Below are 14,222 nucleotides of genomic sequence, written 5' to 3' on the forward strand. Positions count from 1 at the left end.
TGATAGTAAGCTAATATAGCTAATATAGACACTTACGTCATGTGTTGCCTTCATTATAAGACTTATATATAAGACTTTTCATTTTTTGCGGCTCCAGACAGATTTGTTTTTTGTATATTTGGTGCAATATGGCTCTTTCAACGTTTTGGGTTGCCGACCCCTGCTTTAGGGCCTCCTTTGCAGCTTTTTGCTGCTCGGGCCCTAATAACAAATACACAATCCAAAGATACAAACTGATGCTTTATTGAACACTGATAAGAAATGTAACACAATGAGGTAAGTTAAAACGTCTTTAAGGTTTTTCAACCGGTGGCGCCACAAAATATTCACGACCCTATCAGTAATCGTTCCACAGAATCCACGAGTAAAACACATTCTTTTCCCTTCACAGTCGAGTACAAACACATTTCTTCCTGTTTCACATCGGGACGAGAAGAGTACCATGAGTAACACAACACCTGTGATTGACAGATCCCAGCTGACTGTCTGTGTGTTTCTTTTCGAAGAAACTCAGTATAAAAAAAAAAAAAGTCTCCTGAGGGAGAAACATTCTATTATATTTTCTGATGAGAACAAAGCCACTCTAGCCAGGCAGGCACAGTCTTGAGTTTGCTACCATTTCTGCTGATGACTCTGCACAGTCTCACGGTGCTCAAGGGGATATAACTTGAGACCATTTCCCCCCTCGCCGTGCCCGACCACTTATGCATTAGCGCGCAGCAAAGGGAAGTCTGCAGCTGCTTTGGAATGCCCTCACAAGCGATGACCCGGGGTCCTGGCGGCGATGGCGGTCAGAGAATAGTTTCCCTGCACTCGAGGCTTTGTTCGAAGGTGGGAGAGTCTAGGGGGTTTGGAGAAGTGCTGGTGGCTTGTTGAAGGTGTTTGGGACGGCGCATGGAAGGCGATGAACTCAAAGCACCGCAGCTTTGAAGGTGAAGATCCTCTTGGCCGCGTTTCCTGGGACTGCCGCTAATGCGCTGAGTCATCACCTGTGCACCAAAGTATAAATTACTTAGGGCCTGATCTATTAAGACAAAGACAACACGTGCTAAATAGTGTGCAAATTGATAAACTGAGTGTCAAATTCATTTTAATAAGGTTGTCACCATGGAGACACTCATTTCCCTCCACATTTATAGCATCATATGGTCCAACCTGTAACATTTCATCATGATGTTGACATGCAGCACACAAATATAATATGTACCACCTTTTCTGGGCTGTATTGAAAAAGGTGCGATCTAGACAACATAACCTATTTTTTAGCGCTCTGTGAATGATCCAGTTGCAAATATATGCATACTGCAAAAAGCTTTTCCATACAGGAGCGATATTATATAAATACAGGTTTATTTGTAATAAGGACAGATACAGAAACATATATCTGAAACAGTTATCCAATGTATGCATCATAGTGTGTGTAGCCAAAGCTAATTTACAACATTTGTCCCCAACAACAACAACAAAAACACAAATCCAGCATCATTAAAGGCCTACTGAAACCCACTACTACCAACCACGCAGTCTGATAGTTTATACATCAATGATGAAATCTTAACATTGCAACACATGCCAATACTAAAGTGCAATTTTAAATTTCGCGCAAAATATCCTGCTGAAAACGTCTCGGTATGATGACGTCAGCGCGTGATGTCACGGATTGTGGAGGACATTTTGGGACAGCATGGTGGCCAGCTATTAAGTCGTCTGTTTTCATCGCAAAATTCCACAGTATTCTGGACATCTGTGTTGGTGAATCTTTTGCAATTTGTTCAATGAACAATGGAGACAGCAAAGAAGAAAGCTGTAGGTGGGAAGCGGTGTATTGCGGCCGACTGCAGCAACACAAACACAGCCGGTGTTTCATTGTTTACATTCCCGGGAGATGACAGTCAAGCTTTACCATTGGCCTGTGGAGAACTGGGACAACAGAGACTCTTACCAGGAGGACTTTGAGTTAGATGCGGAGACACGGTACCGTGAGTACGCATGCAGCTGCGGCTTCCAAACATTTGATTGCTTGCCCGTACGTGCGTGCCGCTATGTGCATGTCACGTACGTAACTTTGGGGACTTTGGGGAAATATATGTGCTGTATGAACTTTGGGGAGGTGAACGGTACTTTGGGCTGTGGGATTGAGTGTGTTGTGCAGGTGTTTGAGTTGTATTGGCGGGTTATATGGACGGGAGGGGCGATGTGTTTGTTATGCGGGATTAATTTGTGGCATATTAAATATAAGCCTGGTTGTGTTGTGGCTAATAGAGTATATATATGTCTTGTGTTTATTTACTGTTTTAGTCATTCCCAGCTGAATATCAGGTCCCACCCGCCTCTCACAGCATCTTCCCTATCTGAATCGCTCCCACTGCCCTCTAGTCCTTCACTCTCACTTTCCTCATCCGCGAATCTTTCATCCTCGCTCAAATTAATGGGGAAATCGTCGCTTTCTCGGTCCGAATCGCTGTCGCTGCTGGTGGCCATGATTGTAAACAATGTGCAGATGTGAGGAGCTCCACAACCTGTGACGTCACGCTACTCGTCTGCTACTTCCGGTACAGGCAAGGCTTTTTTATCAGCGACCAAAAGTTGCGAACTTTATCGTCGATGTTCTCTACTAAATCCTTTCAGCAAAAATATGGCAATATCGCGAAATGATCAAGTATGACACATAGAATGGACCTGCTATCCCCGTTTAAATAAGAAAATCGCATTTCAGTAGGCCTTTAAAATAGGAAAATAAAAAGAATAAGGCAAAGATGAGTCGATAATAATGATAATAGTAATAATACAGACAAAGTGCAAACTAGATAAAATCCAATAATAATAATAACACAGACAAAGTGCAGACTAGATGAAAACCAATTAGTAAAAATGAGTAAAAACTAAACATGGGAACACGATTGTTGCTCAACTAGCCACAATTATCTTTTTTTTTTGAAAGTGACAAGTGCAGGTATACTTTTCAAAGTGTCAGGTAGAGACTTCCATAGTTGTGCTCCTTTTATTGAAAAGGCAGTCTGGGCAAAAGATGTTCTACGGAATGGAACGCAACAGTTGCCTTTTGACATTGCTCGCGTGGTAGATCTGGTACCACTTTGCAGTCTCGTAATTGCCTTGCCTTGCCTATTAGGGTAGCTCGGTTGATAGAGCGGCCGTGCCAGCAACCTGAGGGTTCTAGGTCCGATCCCCACTTCTGCCATCCTAGTCACAGCTGTTGTGTCCTTGGGCAAGACACTTCACCCACACTGGTTTAAAAATGTAACTTAGATAATGGGTTTCACTATGTAAAGCGCTTTGAGTCAATAGAGAAAAGCGCTATATAAATATAATTCTCTTCACTTCACTTCACTTCACGATTATAATAATATACCTAACATATGAAAAAAAATAACAACAGCATTAATAAAAAAAAATGCCAGCAGACACCAAAATGCCTCAATTGAGTTTGTTACAATCAGCCAATTACATCATCCAGCAGCTATAAAATTATGAAATGATATTGCTGAATAGATGATTTGTCTTGTACCTGTATTTCTATTGATAAAAGTCTGAACATGTTGACACACCCACACAGATGGAATACTCTATCAATTGTCTGCCTTTGCAATAGGATCGCCTGCTTTCTCATTTATGCGTAACTGTGCACGTTTGCATGTACTTTTTGGTAAATATAGACCTAAAATAGCGGTTGCAGATCAGTTTTAGTCTTGATGCATTGCGAGTGCTAAATGATTGTTTGCATCTCTTCCTCCATTGTTGGCAATTCTAATATTCAGCATATATTCTGCGCACAAGTTTAGTAGATTATCTTGACATGCGCTATCAAGTTTTGCAGGTGTTTTAATACACGCAAACCGTTAGTGGATCAGGCCCTTATTGTTTTGGCTTAATCCCTTCAAAGACCAGGACATTTATTTCCTTAGATATTTAATCAGTGTTGTCGACTCCTCGGTAAAAGTAGCAGCAATTGTCTGTCCTAAAAGTCGCAAAATGACGTTGTGTAATTTGTATAATTAGCCAATTCCTGTGTCTAAAAAAATAAATAGGGGACACCCTTGTACCTTTTTTTTAATTAGACTGACATAATATTCATACTGTTTGACTTGAACCTGAATTTTAATTTGATGCATGTTTTGGAGTAATAATCAGTAATTTGTGTTTTTTGTGGGAAAAAACAAAATTAACAGAATAAAATAATATATATATATATATATATATATATATATATATATATATATATATATATATAAAAAAGACTCTTCTGACTTATCGCTTCAAAAGTCTAATTAATGTAAGTTGCTAAATTTGTTCCCAGTCGCTTTTTTTGAAAAACAATCGCTGGAGGGGTCTGAATATTCACCACGTATTAGGAGGTGTCCCGATTCAACGGTTTCACGTTCGATATTAGAGCTTTGAGTATTTGCTGATGCCGATATTAATCATAGTGCATACTTAAATTATTTGGTAGTGTGGCATGTTATAAAAAAGGCCTAATCAAAAGAAAGGACTCATAGAACAAAGACATGAAAAGCACTAACTTTATGACAGATTTAGTGGAGGAGTGTTAATTTGTTTTTGGCGACACCTATTGACCAAATAAGTTATTACGTTAAGCTCATGACGCAGTACGTAGAATGATGCTGACACATGTGTTACTGGATACTTACCCTTGAAAAAGAGATTCTTAATGTCAATGGGACCTTTCCGGGTAAATAAAGGTTAAAAAAAAAATAAATAAATAAAAGCTTCTGCCTTGGAGACTTTGTTTGATTGAATTATTTGATATTTGTTTATATTGGCAAATCTCCTGCAATATTGTTCAATGAAGGTCACTTAAAACGTATGTCTAGCTCGTCTGCTATTAAGTGCTTAGCTGTTGTGTAGCTGCTAGCTCCTAGTAGCCTATGAGCCTAACATGTTTACCTTTTTGTAAATGACTTCACTAAAATACAAGAAAAGATCAACCTTGTGTGCTAATTGGACAACATTTAGATCAGGGGTGTCAAACTCATTTTAGATCGGGGGCCACATGGAGAAAAATCTACTCCCAAGTGGGCCGGACTGGTAAAATCACAGCACGATAACTTAAAAATAAAGACAACTTCAGATTGTTTTTTTTGTTTAAAAATAGAACAAGCACATACTGAAAATGTACAAATCATAATGTTTTTTTTACACGCACGTTACGGTTAATAGTATTCTATATGTGTTAATGTTCATCAGTCAACTCATTGGTGTTGATTATCAATCTATCAAGATAAAAAAAATAATATAAAAATCAAATTACAGGATGTTATTTATGTAGTTTGCTCATTTTCCTCAACTGGTGCACTAACACCATGTGGTTTTTTTTTTTTTTTTTTTTTTTTTTTTTTACATATGTAGCATCATCTACAAAGATACAAAAAATTGCTATTGTGACATCTAGTGGGCACATTTAGAACAGCAGTTTTTTTCATTTAAAAATTTCAGCTCATTTTTATACTTAGCAAACTCATCCCGCGGGCCAGATAAAACCTGTTTGCAGGCCTAATCCTAATACGTTTGACACCCCTGGTTTAGATGTTAACAGGCTGTCTAGCTTTGCACAAAATACACAGCGCAGGACTGTTTGCTTGCATTGGAGCCTATTTTGAAGATTTTAGGTGCAAGCCAATATCATCCAATACTTTAAAAAAAAAAACTACTGAACATTTGTCAGAGTTTGTAGGTGCCGAACCCCAAGATGCAGAGAAGGCGGAAGGCGTTATACGGGAAAACATGATTTAATGTTCGAAATAAAGTAAAAACACAAACTAGGAACAGGCAAAATGGAAACAGGAACCAGAAAACAGAAAAACTGGAAATAGCAAACGGCTAACAGGATCTGGCTAACAGGAAAACAAGAAGCTAGGAGAAACCAACCGTAAATAGCTATAAGGAACAGCTTACCGCTATGACGACAGCGACAAGGACAGGTAGACACTACAATGACATCGGCAATGACAATCAGGTAGTGATGACAATGATCCAGCAGTGACTGGAGGGTAGGGCAGGTATAAATAGCAGCTGGCTGATTGACACCAGGTGTGGCCAGGTGCCAATCAGCCACAGCTGAGGGGACACAGCACTCAGGGAGACAAGTAGGAAATAAAGACAAAATAAAAGTGCTGGACAGAAAACTAAGACAAACTCAGAGAAAAAACTAAAACACAGTCAAACTGTCAGGGACAAGCCTGACAACATTGAGTCGAAGTTAAGCTGGCAACGCTGTCTTTGATGCCATGAAAACATTCCAGTGTTTTTTTCTGTTTCAAAACCTTCATGTCAGTCTTATTTGTGTTGTTGTCGTCAACTTTTCACGCTCAAGCCCCCTAACAATATCGGTTTTAAAAATGTCATTTCAAGTCAAGAATGCTTTGATACTTGTATGATTCAACCCTGCGCTCGACAGTCTTACCAGATACAGTATATCCAAAATAAACAACATTTGTGTACATCTTCAAGGTCTACATAGATTATTTGGGTTATCAGAGTAAAGAAAAGGCTTAGACCAGGGGTCGGGAACCTTTTTGGCTGAGAGAGCCATGAAAGTCAAATATTTTAAAATGTATTTCCGTGAGAGCCATATAATATTTTTTTAACACTGAACACAACTAAATGCGTGCATTTTTAAGTAAGACCAACATTTTTAGAGTATAATAAGTCTCTTATTCTTTTTAATAACATTGTTATTCTGAAGCTAACCAATAATAAATAAAATACTTCATACCATAATGCGACTTCTTGAACAGATGTGGTAGAAAACGGATGGGTGGATTAAAATGCACGAGAATGTTTTATATTTTGAACGTTATTTTTAACACTGTGATTACCAGTGGAATTATTCATTACTTATCATGTTAAGCAATGTCAGCTAAGATTTATCTGAGAGCCAGATGCGGTCATCAAAAGAGCCACATCTGGCTCTAGAGCCATAGGTTCCCTACCCCTGGCTTAGACGGTTACGGTACATGTAACACATGGCTTTACTAATGAATAAGAGCAAATGTAGCTGCTTGTTCAGTGACTATTTGCTGCTAATTAAAGAAATGTCTTTTTAACCGGGTAGCCTCCCTTTTTTTTTTTGTCTCTTCAGGCAAAACGTTTTTTTGTTGTTGTTGTTTTTCAGCTTCGGCCATGATAGCAATCATTACACGTAGGGTTCACACCGACCTCCGTTGTAACGAATGGGGAAAGGGGGAAGTGACTATGCCGCAGGGCAGTCTACACATTGGTAGTTTTTTGTGTGGCAGGATTTCTGCCATCCTCCAAAAAATTGCTCAGTGCCAGTGAAAGCGATACAGACCCACTCAGACCATGGCGAAGGTGTCATTAAACTAGTTTTAAAGTCGGTTTATCATCCTTATAGTTATGAAAATATTTTGTCCGTGGTGTACACCGCCTTACGCCCGAATGCAGCTAAGATAGGCTTCAGCACCCCCGCGACCCCATAAGCCGTAAGGGAATAGCGGTAGAAAATGGATGGATGGATCATGAAACTAAAGTGTGAGCTTTCATTAATTACTTATGCATGTATTTTTTGTAAAATGAGGCTCGTGGCTGTAGTTAGCGTCTTTCTGTTGGCAAAAACTCCTAACCGACAGGAGTTTTTGTGTAAAAGTAGACAGTTTTATGTCGTCCACAGCTCCTTTACCACATGGGGTCCCCCAGGGCTCAATCCTTGCCCCAATTTTATTTGCGCTTTACCTTCTCCCCCTTGGTTCTATTTTTAGGAAGTACAGTATTGCATTTCATTTTTATGCCGATGATTGCCAGATTTATTTTCCCATGGCACAAAATAACACGGTTCAACGTCTTATTGACTGCCTGCACGACATCAAAGTCTGGCTTTCAGCTAACTTCCTGAGCCTAAATGAAGATAAAACAGAAGTTATGTTGTTCGGTCCAAGTCGCTCTCCCTCCCCCAACGTTGACCTCGGCACTCTGACCCCGTATCTCAGCGACTCTGTCACAAACCTGGGGGTAAAGTTTGACTCAGATTTTAAATTCGAAAAACAAATCAGCAGCGTCGTTCAAAAAAGCTTTTATCAATTACGCCAAATAGCGAAAGTGAAACCGCTTCTATCAAGACATGATCTTGAGAAATTAATCCACGCTTTTATCTCGACTCGTCTTGATTATTGTAATGCCCTGTATGTTGGCATTAGCCAGGCCTCCCTCGCCCGCCTGCAGCTCGTGCAGAACTCTGCTGCTCGTCTGCTAACACAGACCCGCAGACGTGAGCACATCACCCCTATTTTAGCGTCCCTTCACTGGCTCCCTGTGCGTTACCGAATACATTTTAAACTCCTTTTATTTGTTTTTAAATGTCTAAACAACCTCGCGCCAACCTATCTCTCCGACCTCCTTCAGCCTTACTGCCCCACCCGATCCTTAAGATCAGCCGATCAGCTGCTGTTGACGGTCCCTGACACAAGGCTGAAGCTTAGAGGTGACAGAGCTTTCGCCGTTGCTGCTCCCAAGCTCTGGAACGACCTACCCCTGAGTGTTAGACAAGCCTCCTCTCTTCCTGTTTTTAAATCTCTCTTAAAAACATACTTTTATTCCATGGCTTTTAACACTGAGTGATATCCATCCTGCAATGGCGCCCCATAATACACCTGCTGTGATCCTGTTTTTATGTTTTTATGTTTTTATTAATTCTATTTTAATTATTTATTTTTTATCGTGTTCTGTTTGTGTTGTGTTGTGTTTGCTCGGTACTCGTTTTATCTTTTAACCTGCTCATTGTACAGCACTTTGGCTACCCCTGTGGTAAATTTTAAATGTGCTCTATAAATAAAGTTGATTTGATTTGATTTGATTTCTTCAAGGGTGATTTTAGAAATGTTGTAGAACCCGTTAGGCAGAGGTGGGCCGTCAGAGCCAGCAAGGCCTTCTCTGCTGGCCTAACATAACCAGAAATCATGATAAAGATAAAAGTACGTTTTAACTTACTTTCCCTAAATATCTAAAAGTATTCCTATTCCCTTCATGTCATACTAAGCCCGTTTCTATATGAGTTGGGAAATTGTGTTAGATGTAAATATAAACGGAATACAATGATTTGCAAATCACTTTCAACCCATATTCAGTTGAATATGCTACAAAGACAACATATTTGATGTTCAAACTGATAAACATTTTTTTTTTTTTTTTGCAAATAATCATTAACTTTAGAATTTGATGACAGCAACACGTGACAAAGAAGTTGGAAAGGTGGCAATAAATACTGATAAAGTTGAGGAATGCTCATCAAACACTTATTTGGAACATCCCACAGGTGTGCAGGCTAATTGGGAACAGGTGGGTGCCATGATTGGGTATAAAAACAGCTTCCCAAAAAATGCTCAGTCTTTCAGAAGAAAGGATGGAGCGAGGTACACCCCTTTGTCCACAACTGCATGAGCAAATAGTCAAACAGTTTAAGAACAACGTTTCTCAAAGTGCAATTGCAAGAAATTTAGATATTTCAACATCTACGGTCCATAATATCATCAAAAGGTTCAGAGAATCTGGAGAAATCACTCCACGTAAGCGGCATGGCCGGAAACCAACATTGAATGACCGTGACCTTCGATCTCTCAGACGGCACTGTATCAAAAACCGACATCAATCTCTAAAGGATCTCACCACATGGCCTCAGGAACACTTCAGAAAACCACTGTCACTAAATACAGTTTGTCGCTACATCTGTAAGTGCAAGTTAAAGCTCTACTATGCAAAGCGAAAGCAATTTATCAACAACATCCAGAAACTTCTCTGGGCCCGAGATCATCTAAGATGGACTCATGCAAAGTGGAAAAGTGTTCTGTGGTCTGACGAGTCCACATTTCAAATTGTTTTTGGAAATATTCGACATCGTGTCACCCGGACCACAGGGGAAGCGAACCATCCAGACTGTTATCGACGCAAAGTTCAAAAGCCAGCATCTGTGATGGTATGGGGGTGCATTAGTGCCCAAGGCATGGGTAACTTACACATCTGTGAAGGCACCATTAATGCTGAAAGGTACATACAGAATTTGGAACAACATATGCTGCCATCTAAGCGCCGTCTTTTTCATGGACGCCCCTGCTTATTTCAGCAAGACAATGCCAAGCCACATTCAGCACGTGTTACAACAGCGTGGCTTCGTAAAGAAAGAGTGCGGGTACTTTTCTGGCCCGGCTGCAGTCCAGACCTGTCTCCCATCGAAAAGGTGTGGCGCATTATGAAGCGTAAAATGCGACAGCGGAGACCCCGGACTGTTGAACGACTGAAGCTCTACATTAAACAAGAATGGGAAAGAATTCCACTTTTAAAGCTTCAACAATTCGTTTCCTCAGTTCCCAATCGTTTATTGAGTGTTGTTAAAAGAAAAGGTGACGTAACACAGTGGGGAACATGCCCTTTCTCAACTACTTTGGCACGTGTTGCAGCCATGAAATTCTAAGTTAATTATTATTTGCAAAAAAAAATAAAGTTTATGAGTTTGAACATCAAATATCTTGTCTTTGTAGTGCATTCAATTGAATATGGGTTGAAAAGGATTTGCAAATCATTGTATTCCGTTTATATTTACATCTAACACAATTTCCCAACTCATATGGAAACAGGGTTTGTATTATGCTCTTTCCAATGCTGTTGTATTTAGGTTAGAGTTTTTAACCAATCAGAATTCAGCTAGCTTATGTTGCCATGCTGTACCAAATCTGCCCGGGGCCTTCAGAATCAACAATGCGGGCGTCCGTGCACTGTAAGTGAACGGGAACATACAGTTGATAGACAGTTGCAACGGCCAATCAGGTCAGTAAGGCGTTCTATCTGGCCTAACGCTGTGATTGGATACTCACTTGGGGGTCCCAAGTGAGTATCCAATCACAAGTTGAGAAAAACAGGAAGTGGCACCGGAGCCATACGAGCCATAGAAAGCCACAGAAAACTCAGCGGTACAATAACCACGAAGATAAAGTGTTTGTCTTACACCTAGTAATCCGCTGTGGACAGACGAAGCCAAGCAATGCAGGTTTAGCGAGCGGTGCACGCTCCCGCGAAGGAAATACATTTTTGGCAGGTAATCACATTTTTGCAACAACACGACTACGACGGCACCACTGGCTTATACGGCGTCGGATGGGTTCTACAAATTGTGAGTTCAAATATTTTATTTCTTTATTTTTTCATGTTTCATTTGTTTTATACAATTATTTGAGTTATGACAGTACCACGTAAGATATGTTTAATTGCTGATGCAGTTTTATTGAACGTTAAATGCGCCGAAAAATAGAGTGTTTTGTACACTGTTGAGGGGATTCAACGCGAGTAGTGTGCAAGTGAGTTTCTGTATAGTATCTCCAGCCGTGTCCATGTGGTGACATAAATTATGCTATTTTCAGAGGTGAAGTCGGACTAAGTAGGGTATCACTGAAGGCCATGAAGAAAGAACATGGAAGCTATATGCAGCACTTTTCCTTTTGATTTGAAAATGTTAATGCATTTCTTTGACCACAGTGCATAATACCGTATTTCCTTGAATTGCCGCCGGGTATATATTATCCGCATGCCTCGTATTACCGCCGGGTCAAACTCGTTTCGCAAAATAATTAGCACATGCTTAGAATTAGCGCATGCTTAGAATTACTGCCGGGTCAAACTTGTTTAGCAAAATAATTAGCGCATGCTTCGTTTTACCGCCGGGTCAAACTCGTCACGTCAACGTCACGAGTGACACTTCACCTTTCAAGGCATCATTTTCCAAAATGGAGGAGGCTAATTTCAATTATTTAAAATGACATAAAGGGAAGAAGATAAAGAGCTATTCAGTAGGATTTAAGGTCCAAGCTATTGAATATGCTAAAAAGAACAGTAAGCAGCTATGTTTTATTAATATACCGGTAGCTGCGTGTGTCAAATATGAGTCATTAAATGACTCCCGCCTCATGGTGGTAGAGGGCGCTAGTAATCCCAGGGAGCATTTTTGCGACTACTCGGCTGCAGAAGAAGTGACAACAAGCAGCAACAGTTAGCAGCGATCGTTTATTTTTTCCTCTCGCCTGGACTTTTAGCATGGAGGATTACATATCTAAAATAAAACAGTTTTCTAAACTGGACTTTCAATCGAAGCAGGAGGTAATAATTAAAGGAAGATCTCCATCGAGACAGAGAGACTTTTAAAACTGAAGAAAGATAAGGAAGACTTCTATAAACAAGTTATCTATGCTTTTGGTCAGAAGGAGCGGCGCATGGACTTCATTTATAAGTAAAGGTAAGACCATAATAAAGTTTTTTTTATTAAATGTGCTTTTCATGATGGTATCCTTACATCACACTCAAATTTATAAGCGCATGCAAAAATTTACCGCATGCCTTTGGTAAGCGCCGGAGTGAGAAGAGGTTTTAAATTAATTACCGCCCCGGCGCTAATTCAAGGAAATACGGTATGCGCAAAAAATTTAAATAAAATAAACATAACAGAAAAATGTGATCTCTATTTACGTAAGCTTGCAATTTAAATGTATTTCTTCACATCTGCATCACAGACACTCACTGCTAATTTACTCATGGACATGTTGATGGCATGATGGCCTCTGCAGCCAGGGTGAGTTGATGCCTCCGCCCTGGCCTGTTGATGATCCTTCATCAGCTCATGGGACGAGCATTAGCATGAATTATTTGACCTTTCTCTTTTACATGCATGAACGTACTGTCGAGTGAGCAAGCGTGTCTTTTTTTTTTGACCTGATGGATTACATTAAGTCCTTACAGGACTTCCCACCAGTCGAGTGAGCAAGTGTGTCTTTTACAAGGTTAATATACTGTAGGTTGCTTCTCTTTCTTCCCCTCCATTTTTCTGCATTCTTTTGTATCTCTAGTTATCATTACGTATATGTATTGTTCCATTTGAACAACTGTATTGTTGATAATAGAGGTAAATTATTGGTATTGTTCATTATCAATAATGAACAATACTATTGGTATTTGTATTGCTCCATTTGTAGTGTAATAATGCTCATTGTCATTTCTGTATTATTTTTTTTTCTCGCTAACTGCTTATTTGCTAGCACTTTTACCATCATATTTGTACATATACTAATTGCTGATGTTGCTCTATTGTTGTTGTTGTTGTTGTTGTTGTGTTTGCTGTTGTTGTTTTTGTCTTTCTGTCTCATCCCCATCTTGTCCCCACAATTTCCCCCTCTGTCTTCCTTTTTTTCTCTTTCTATCTCCTCCTGCTCCGGCCTGGCTGCATCAAATGATAATATAAATCCATTTAATAAAGTCAAATACAAATACGGCAACAAGAGAAGTATCCTACACTTTTTTTGTAAAGTATATCTGAACAGCCGATATGGGCATCTACATCAACTATATGATTTGCCTGAGAAGCTGGACAGGACACAAAAATAAAATAAAAAAATAAAAAAGTATGTCTTTTTTTTGACTTGATGGATTACATTAAGTAATTCCCACCAACAATGACAGAGGAACCCACTGGATGTTTCTTTAAAGTGAAACATGACAATATGATAGTAATGACAATGTAATTAAAAAAAGCAGTGTGGTTACCTGATCTATGACATTGGCACTAAATATCGCCTCCTCCATGTGCTTCTCATCGGACTTGATGACACACTTGATGTTATTGACGACTTGCTGGACCTCAGGTGATAAATTGCAGCTGGAATGCTCTAGGAACTTGGCCACTAATATTTTAGTGTCTTTAAACATTTTAAGGTCAGCCAGTGATTGGGGCTGTTCACGGGGGGAGCGCGCTTGCAGACCTCTACTTTTAGGGTGGAGGTCTGCTTTTTTGCCCTCCTTTTGCTGCTTCTTGGCACAGCTGGGTTTGGCTCCGACGCCATCCGATGAAACGCCTGATGGCTCTGAAGACAAAACAGAGGATGCACGGTCACGTAAAAAAACATACCTACTTTATCTGTGATGTTGTAGTAAAACATAGCCCACATTTACCGTACTTCAGTAAAGTTTTACAAAAACACACAAAAAGTTGCAGCATTTCTATTTTTTTGTTGTTGTTGTCCGTTAATCCAGGAAGTCAGAGTTCACCGGATTTGGACCAGAATGAGCGCCTGATCTCTGTTCTCATCAGTGTTGGGTTAGTTACTGAAAAACAGTAACTAGTTATAGTTACTAGTTACTTCATTTCAAAAGTAACTCAGTTACTAACTCAGTTACTTACACCAAAAAGTAATGCGTTA

At 39.8% G+C, this 14,222-nt stretch overlaps 1 protein-coding gene across 1 annotated transcript in view; it reads right to left on the reverse strand.

Moving 5' to 3' along the window:
• Positions 1-233: 233 nt before the first annotated feature.
• The window catches only part of LOC133616003 (endosomal transmembrane epsin interactor 1-like), a 314,413-nt gene continuing 300,424 nt past the window's right edge, over positions 234-14,222 (reverse strand). Inside the window, exons 11-12 of the mRNA XM_061974980.1 lie at positions 13,570-13,886; positions 234-989 (exon numbers count right to left, since the gene is read on the reverse strand). Of these exons, the coding sequence (XP_061830964.1) occupies positions 792-989; positions 13,570-13,886 (515 nt within the window). The 3' untranslated portion in view covers positions 234-791. The remainder of the gene's footprint in view (positions 990-13,569; positions 13,887-14,222) is intronic.

This window comes from Nerophis lumbriciformis, linkage group LG15 (genome assembly GCF_033978685.3).
Source record: "Nerophis lumbriciformis linkage group LG15, RoL_Nlum_v2.1, whole genome shotgun sequence".
NCBI classification, from domain to species: domain Eukaryota; kingdom Metazoa; phylum Chordata; class Actinopteri; order Syngnathiformes; family Syngnathidae; genus Nerophis; species Nerophis lumbriciformis.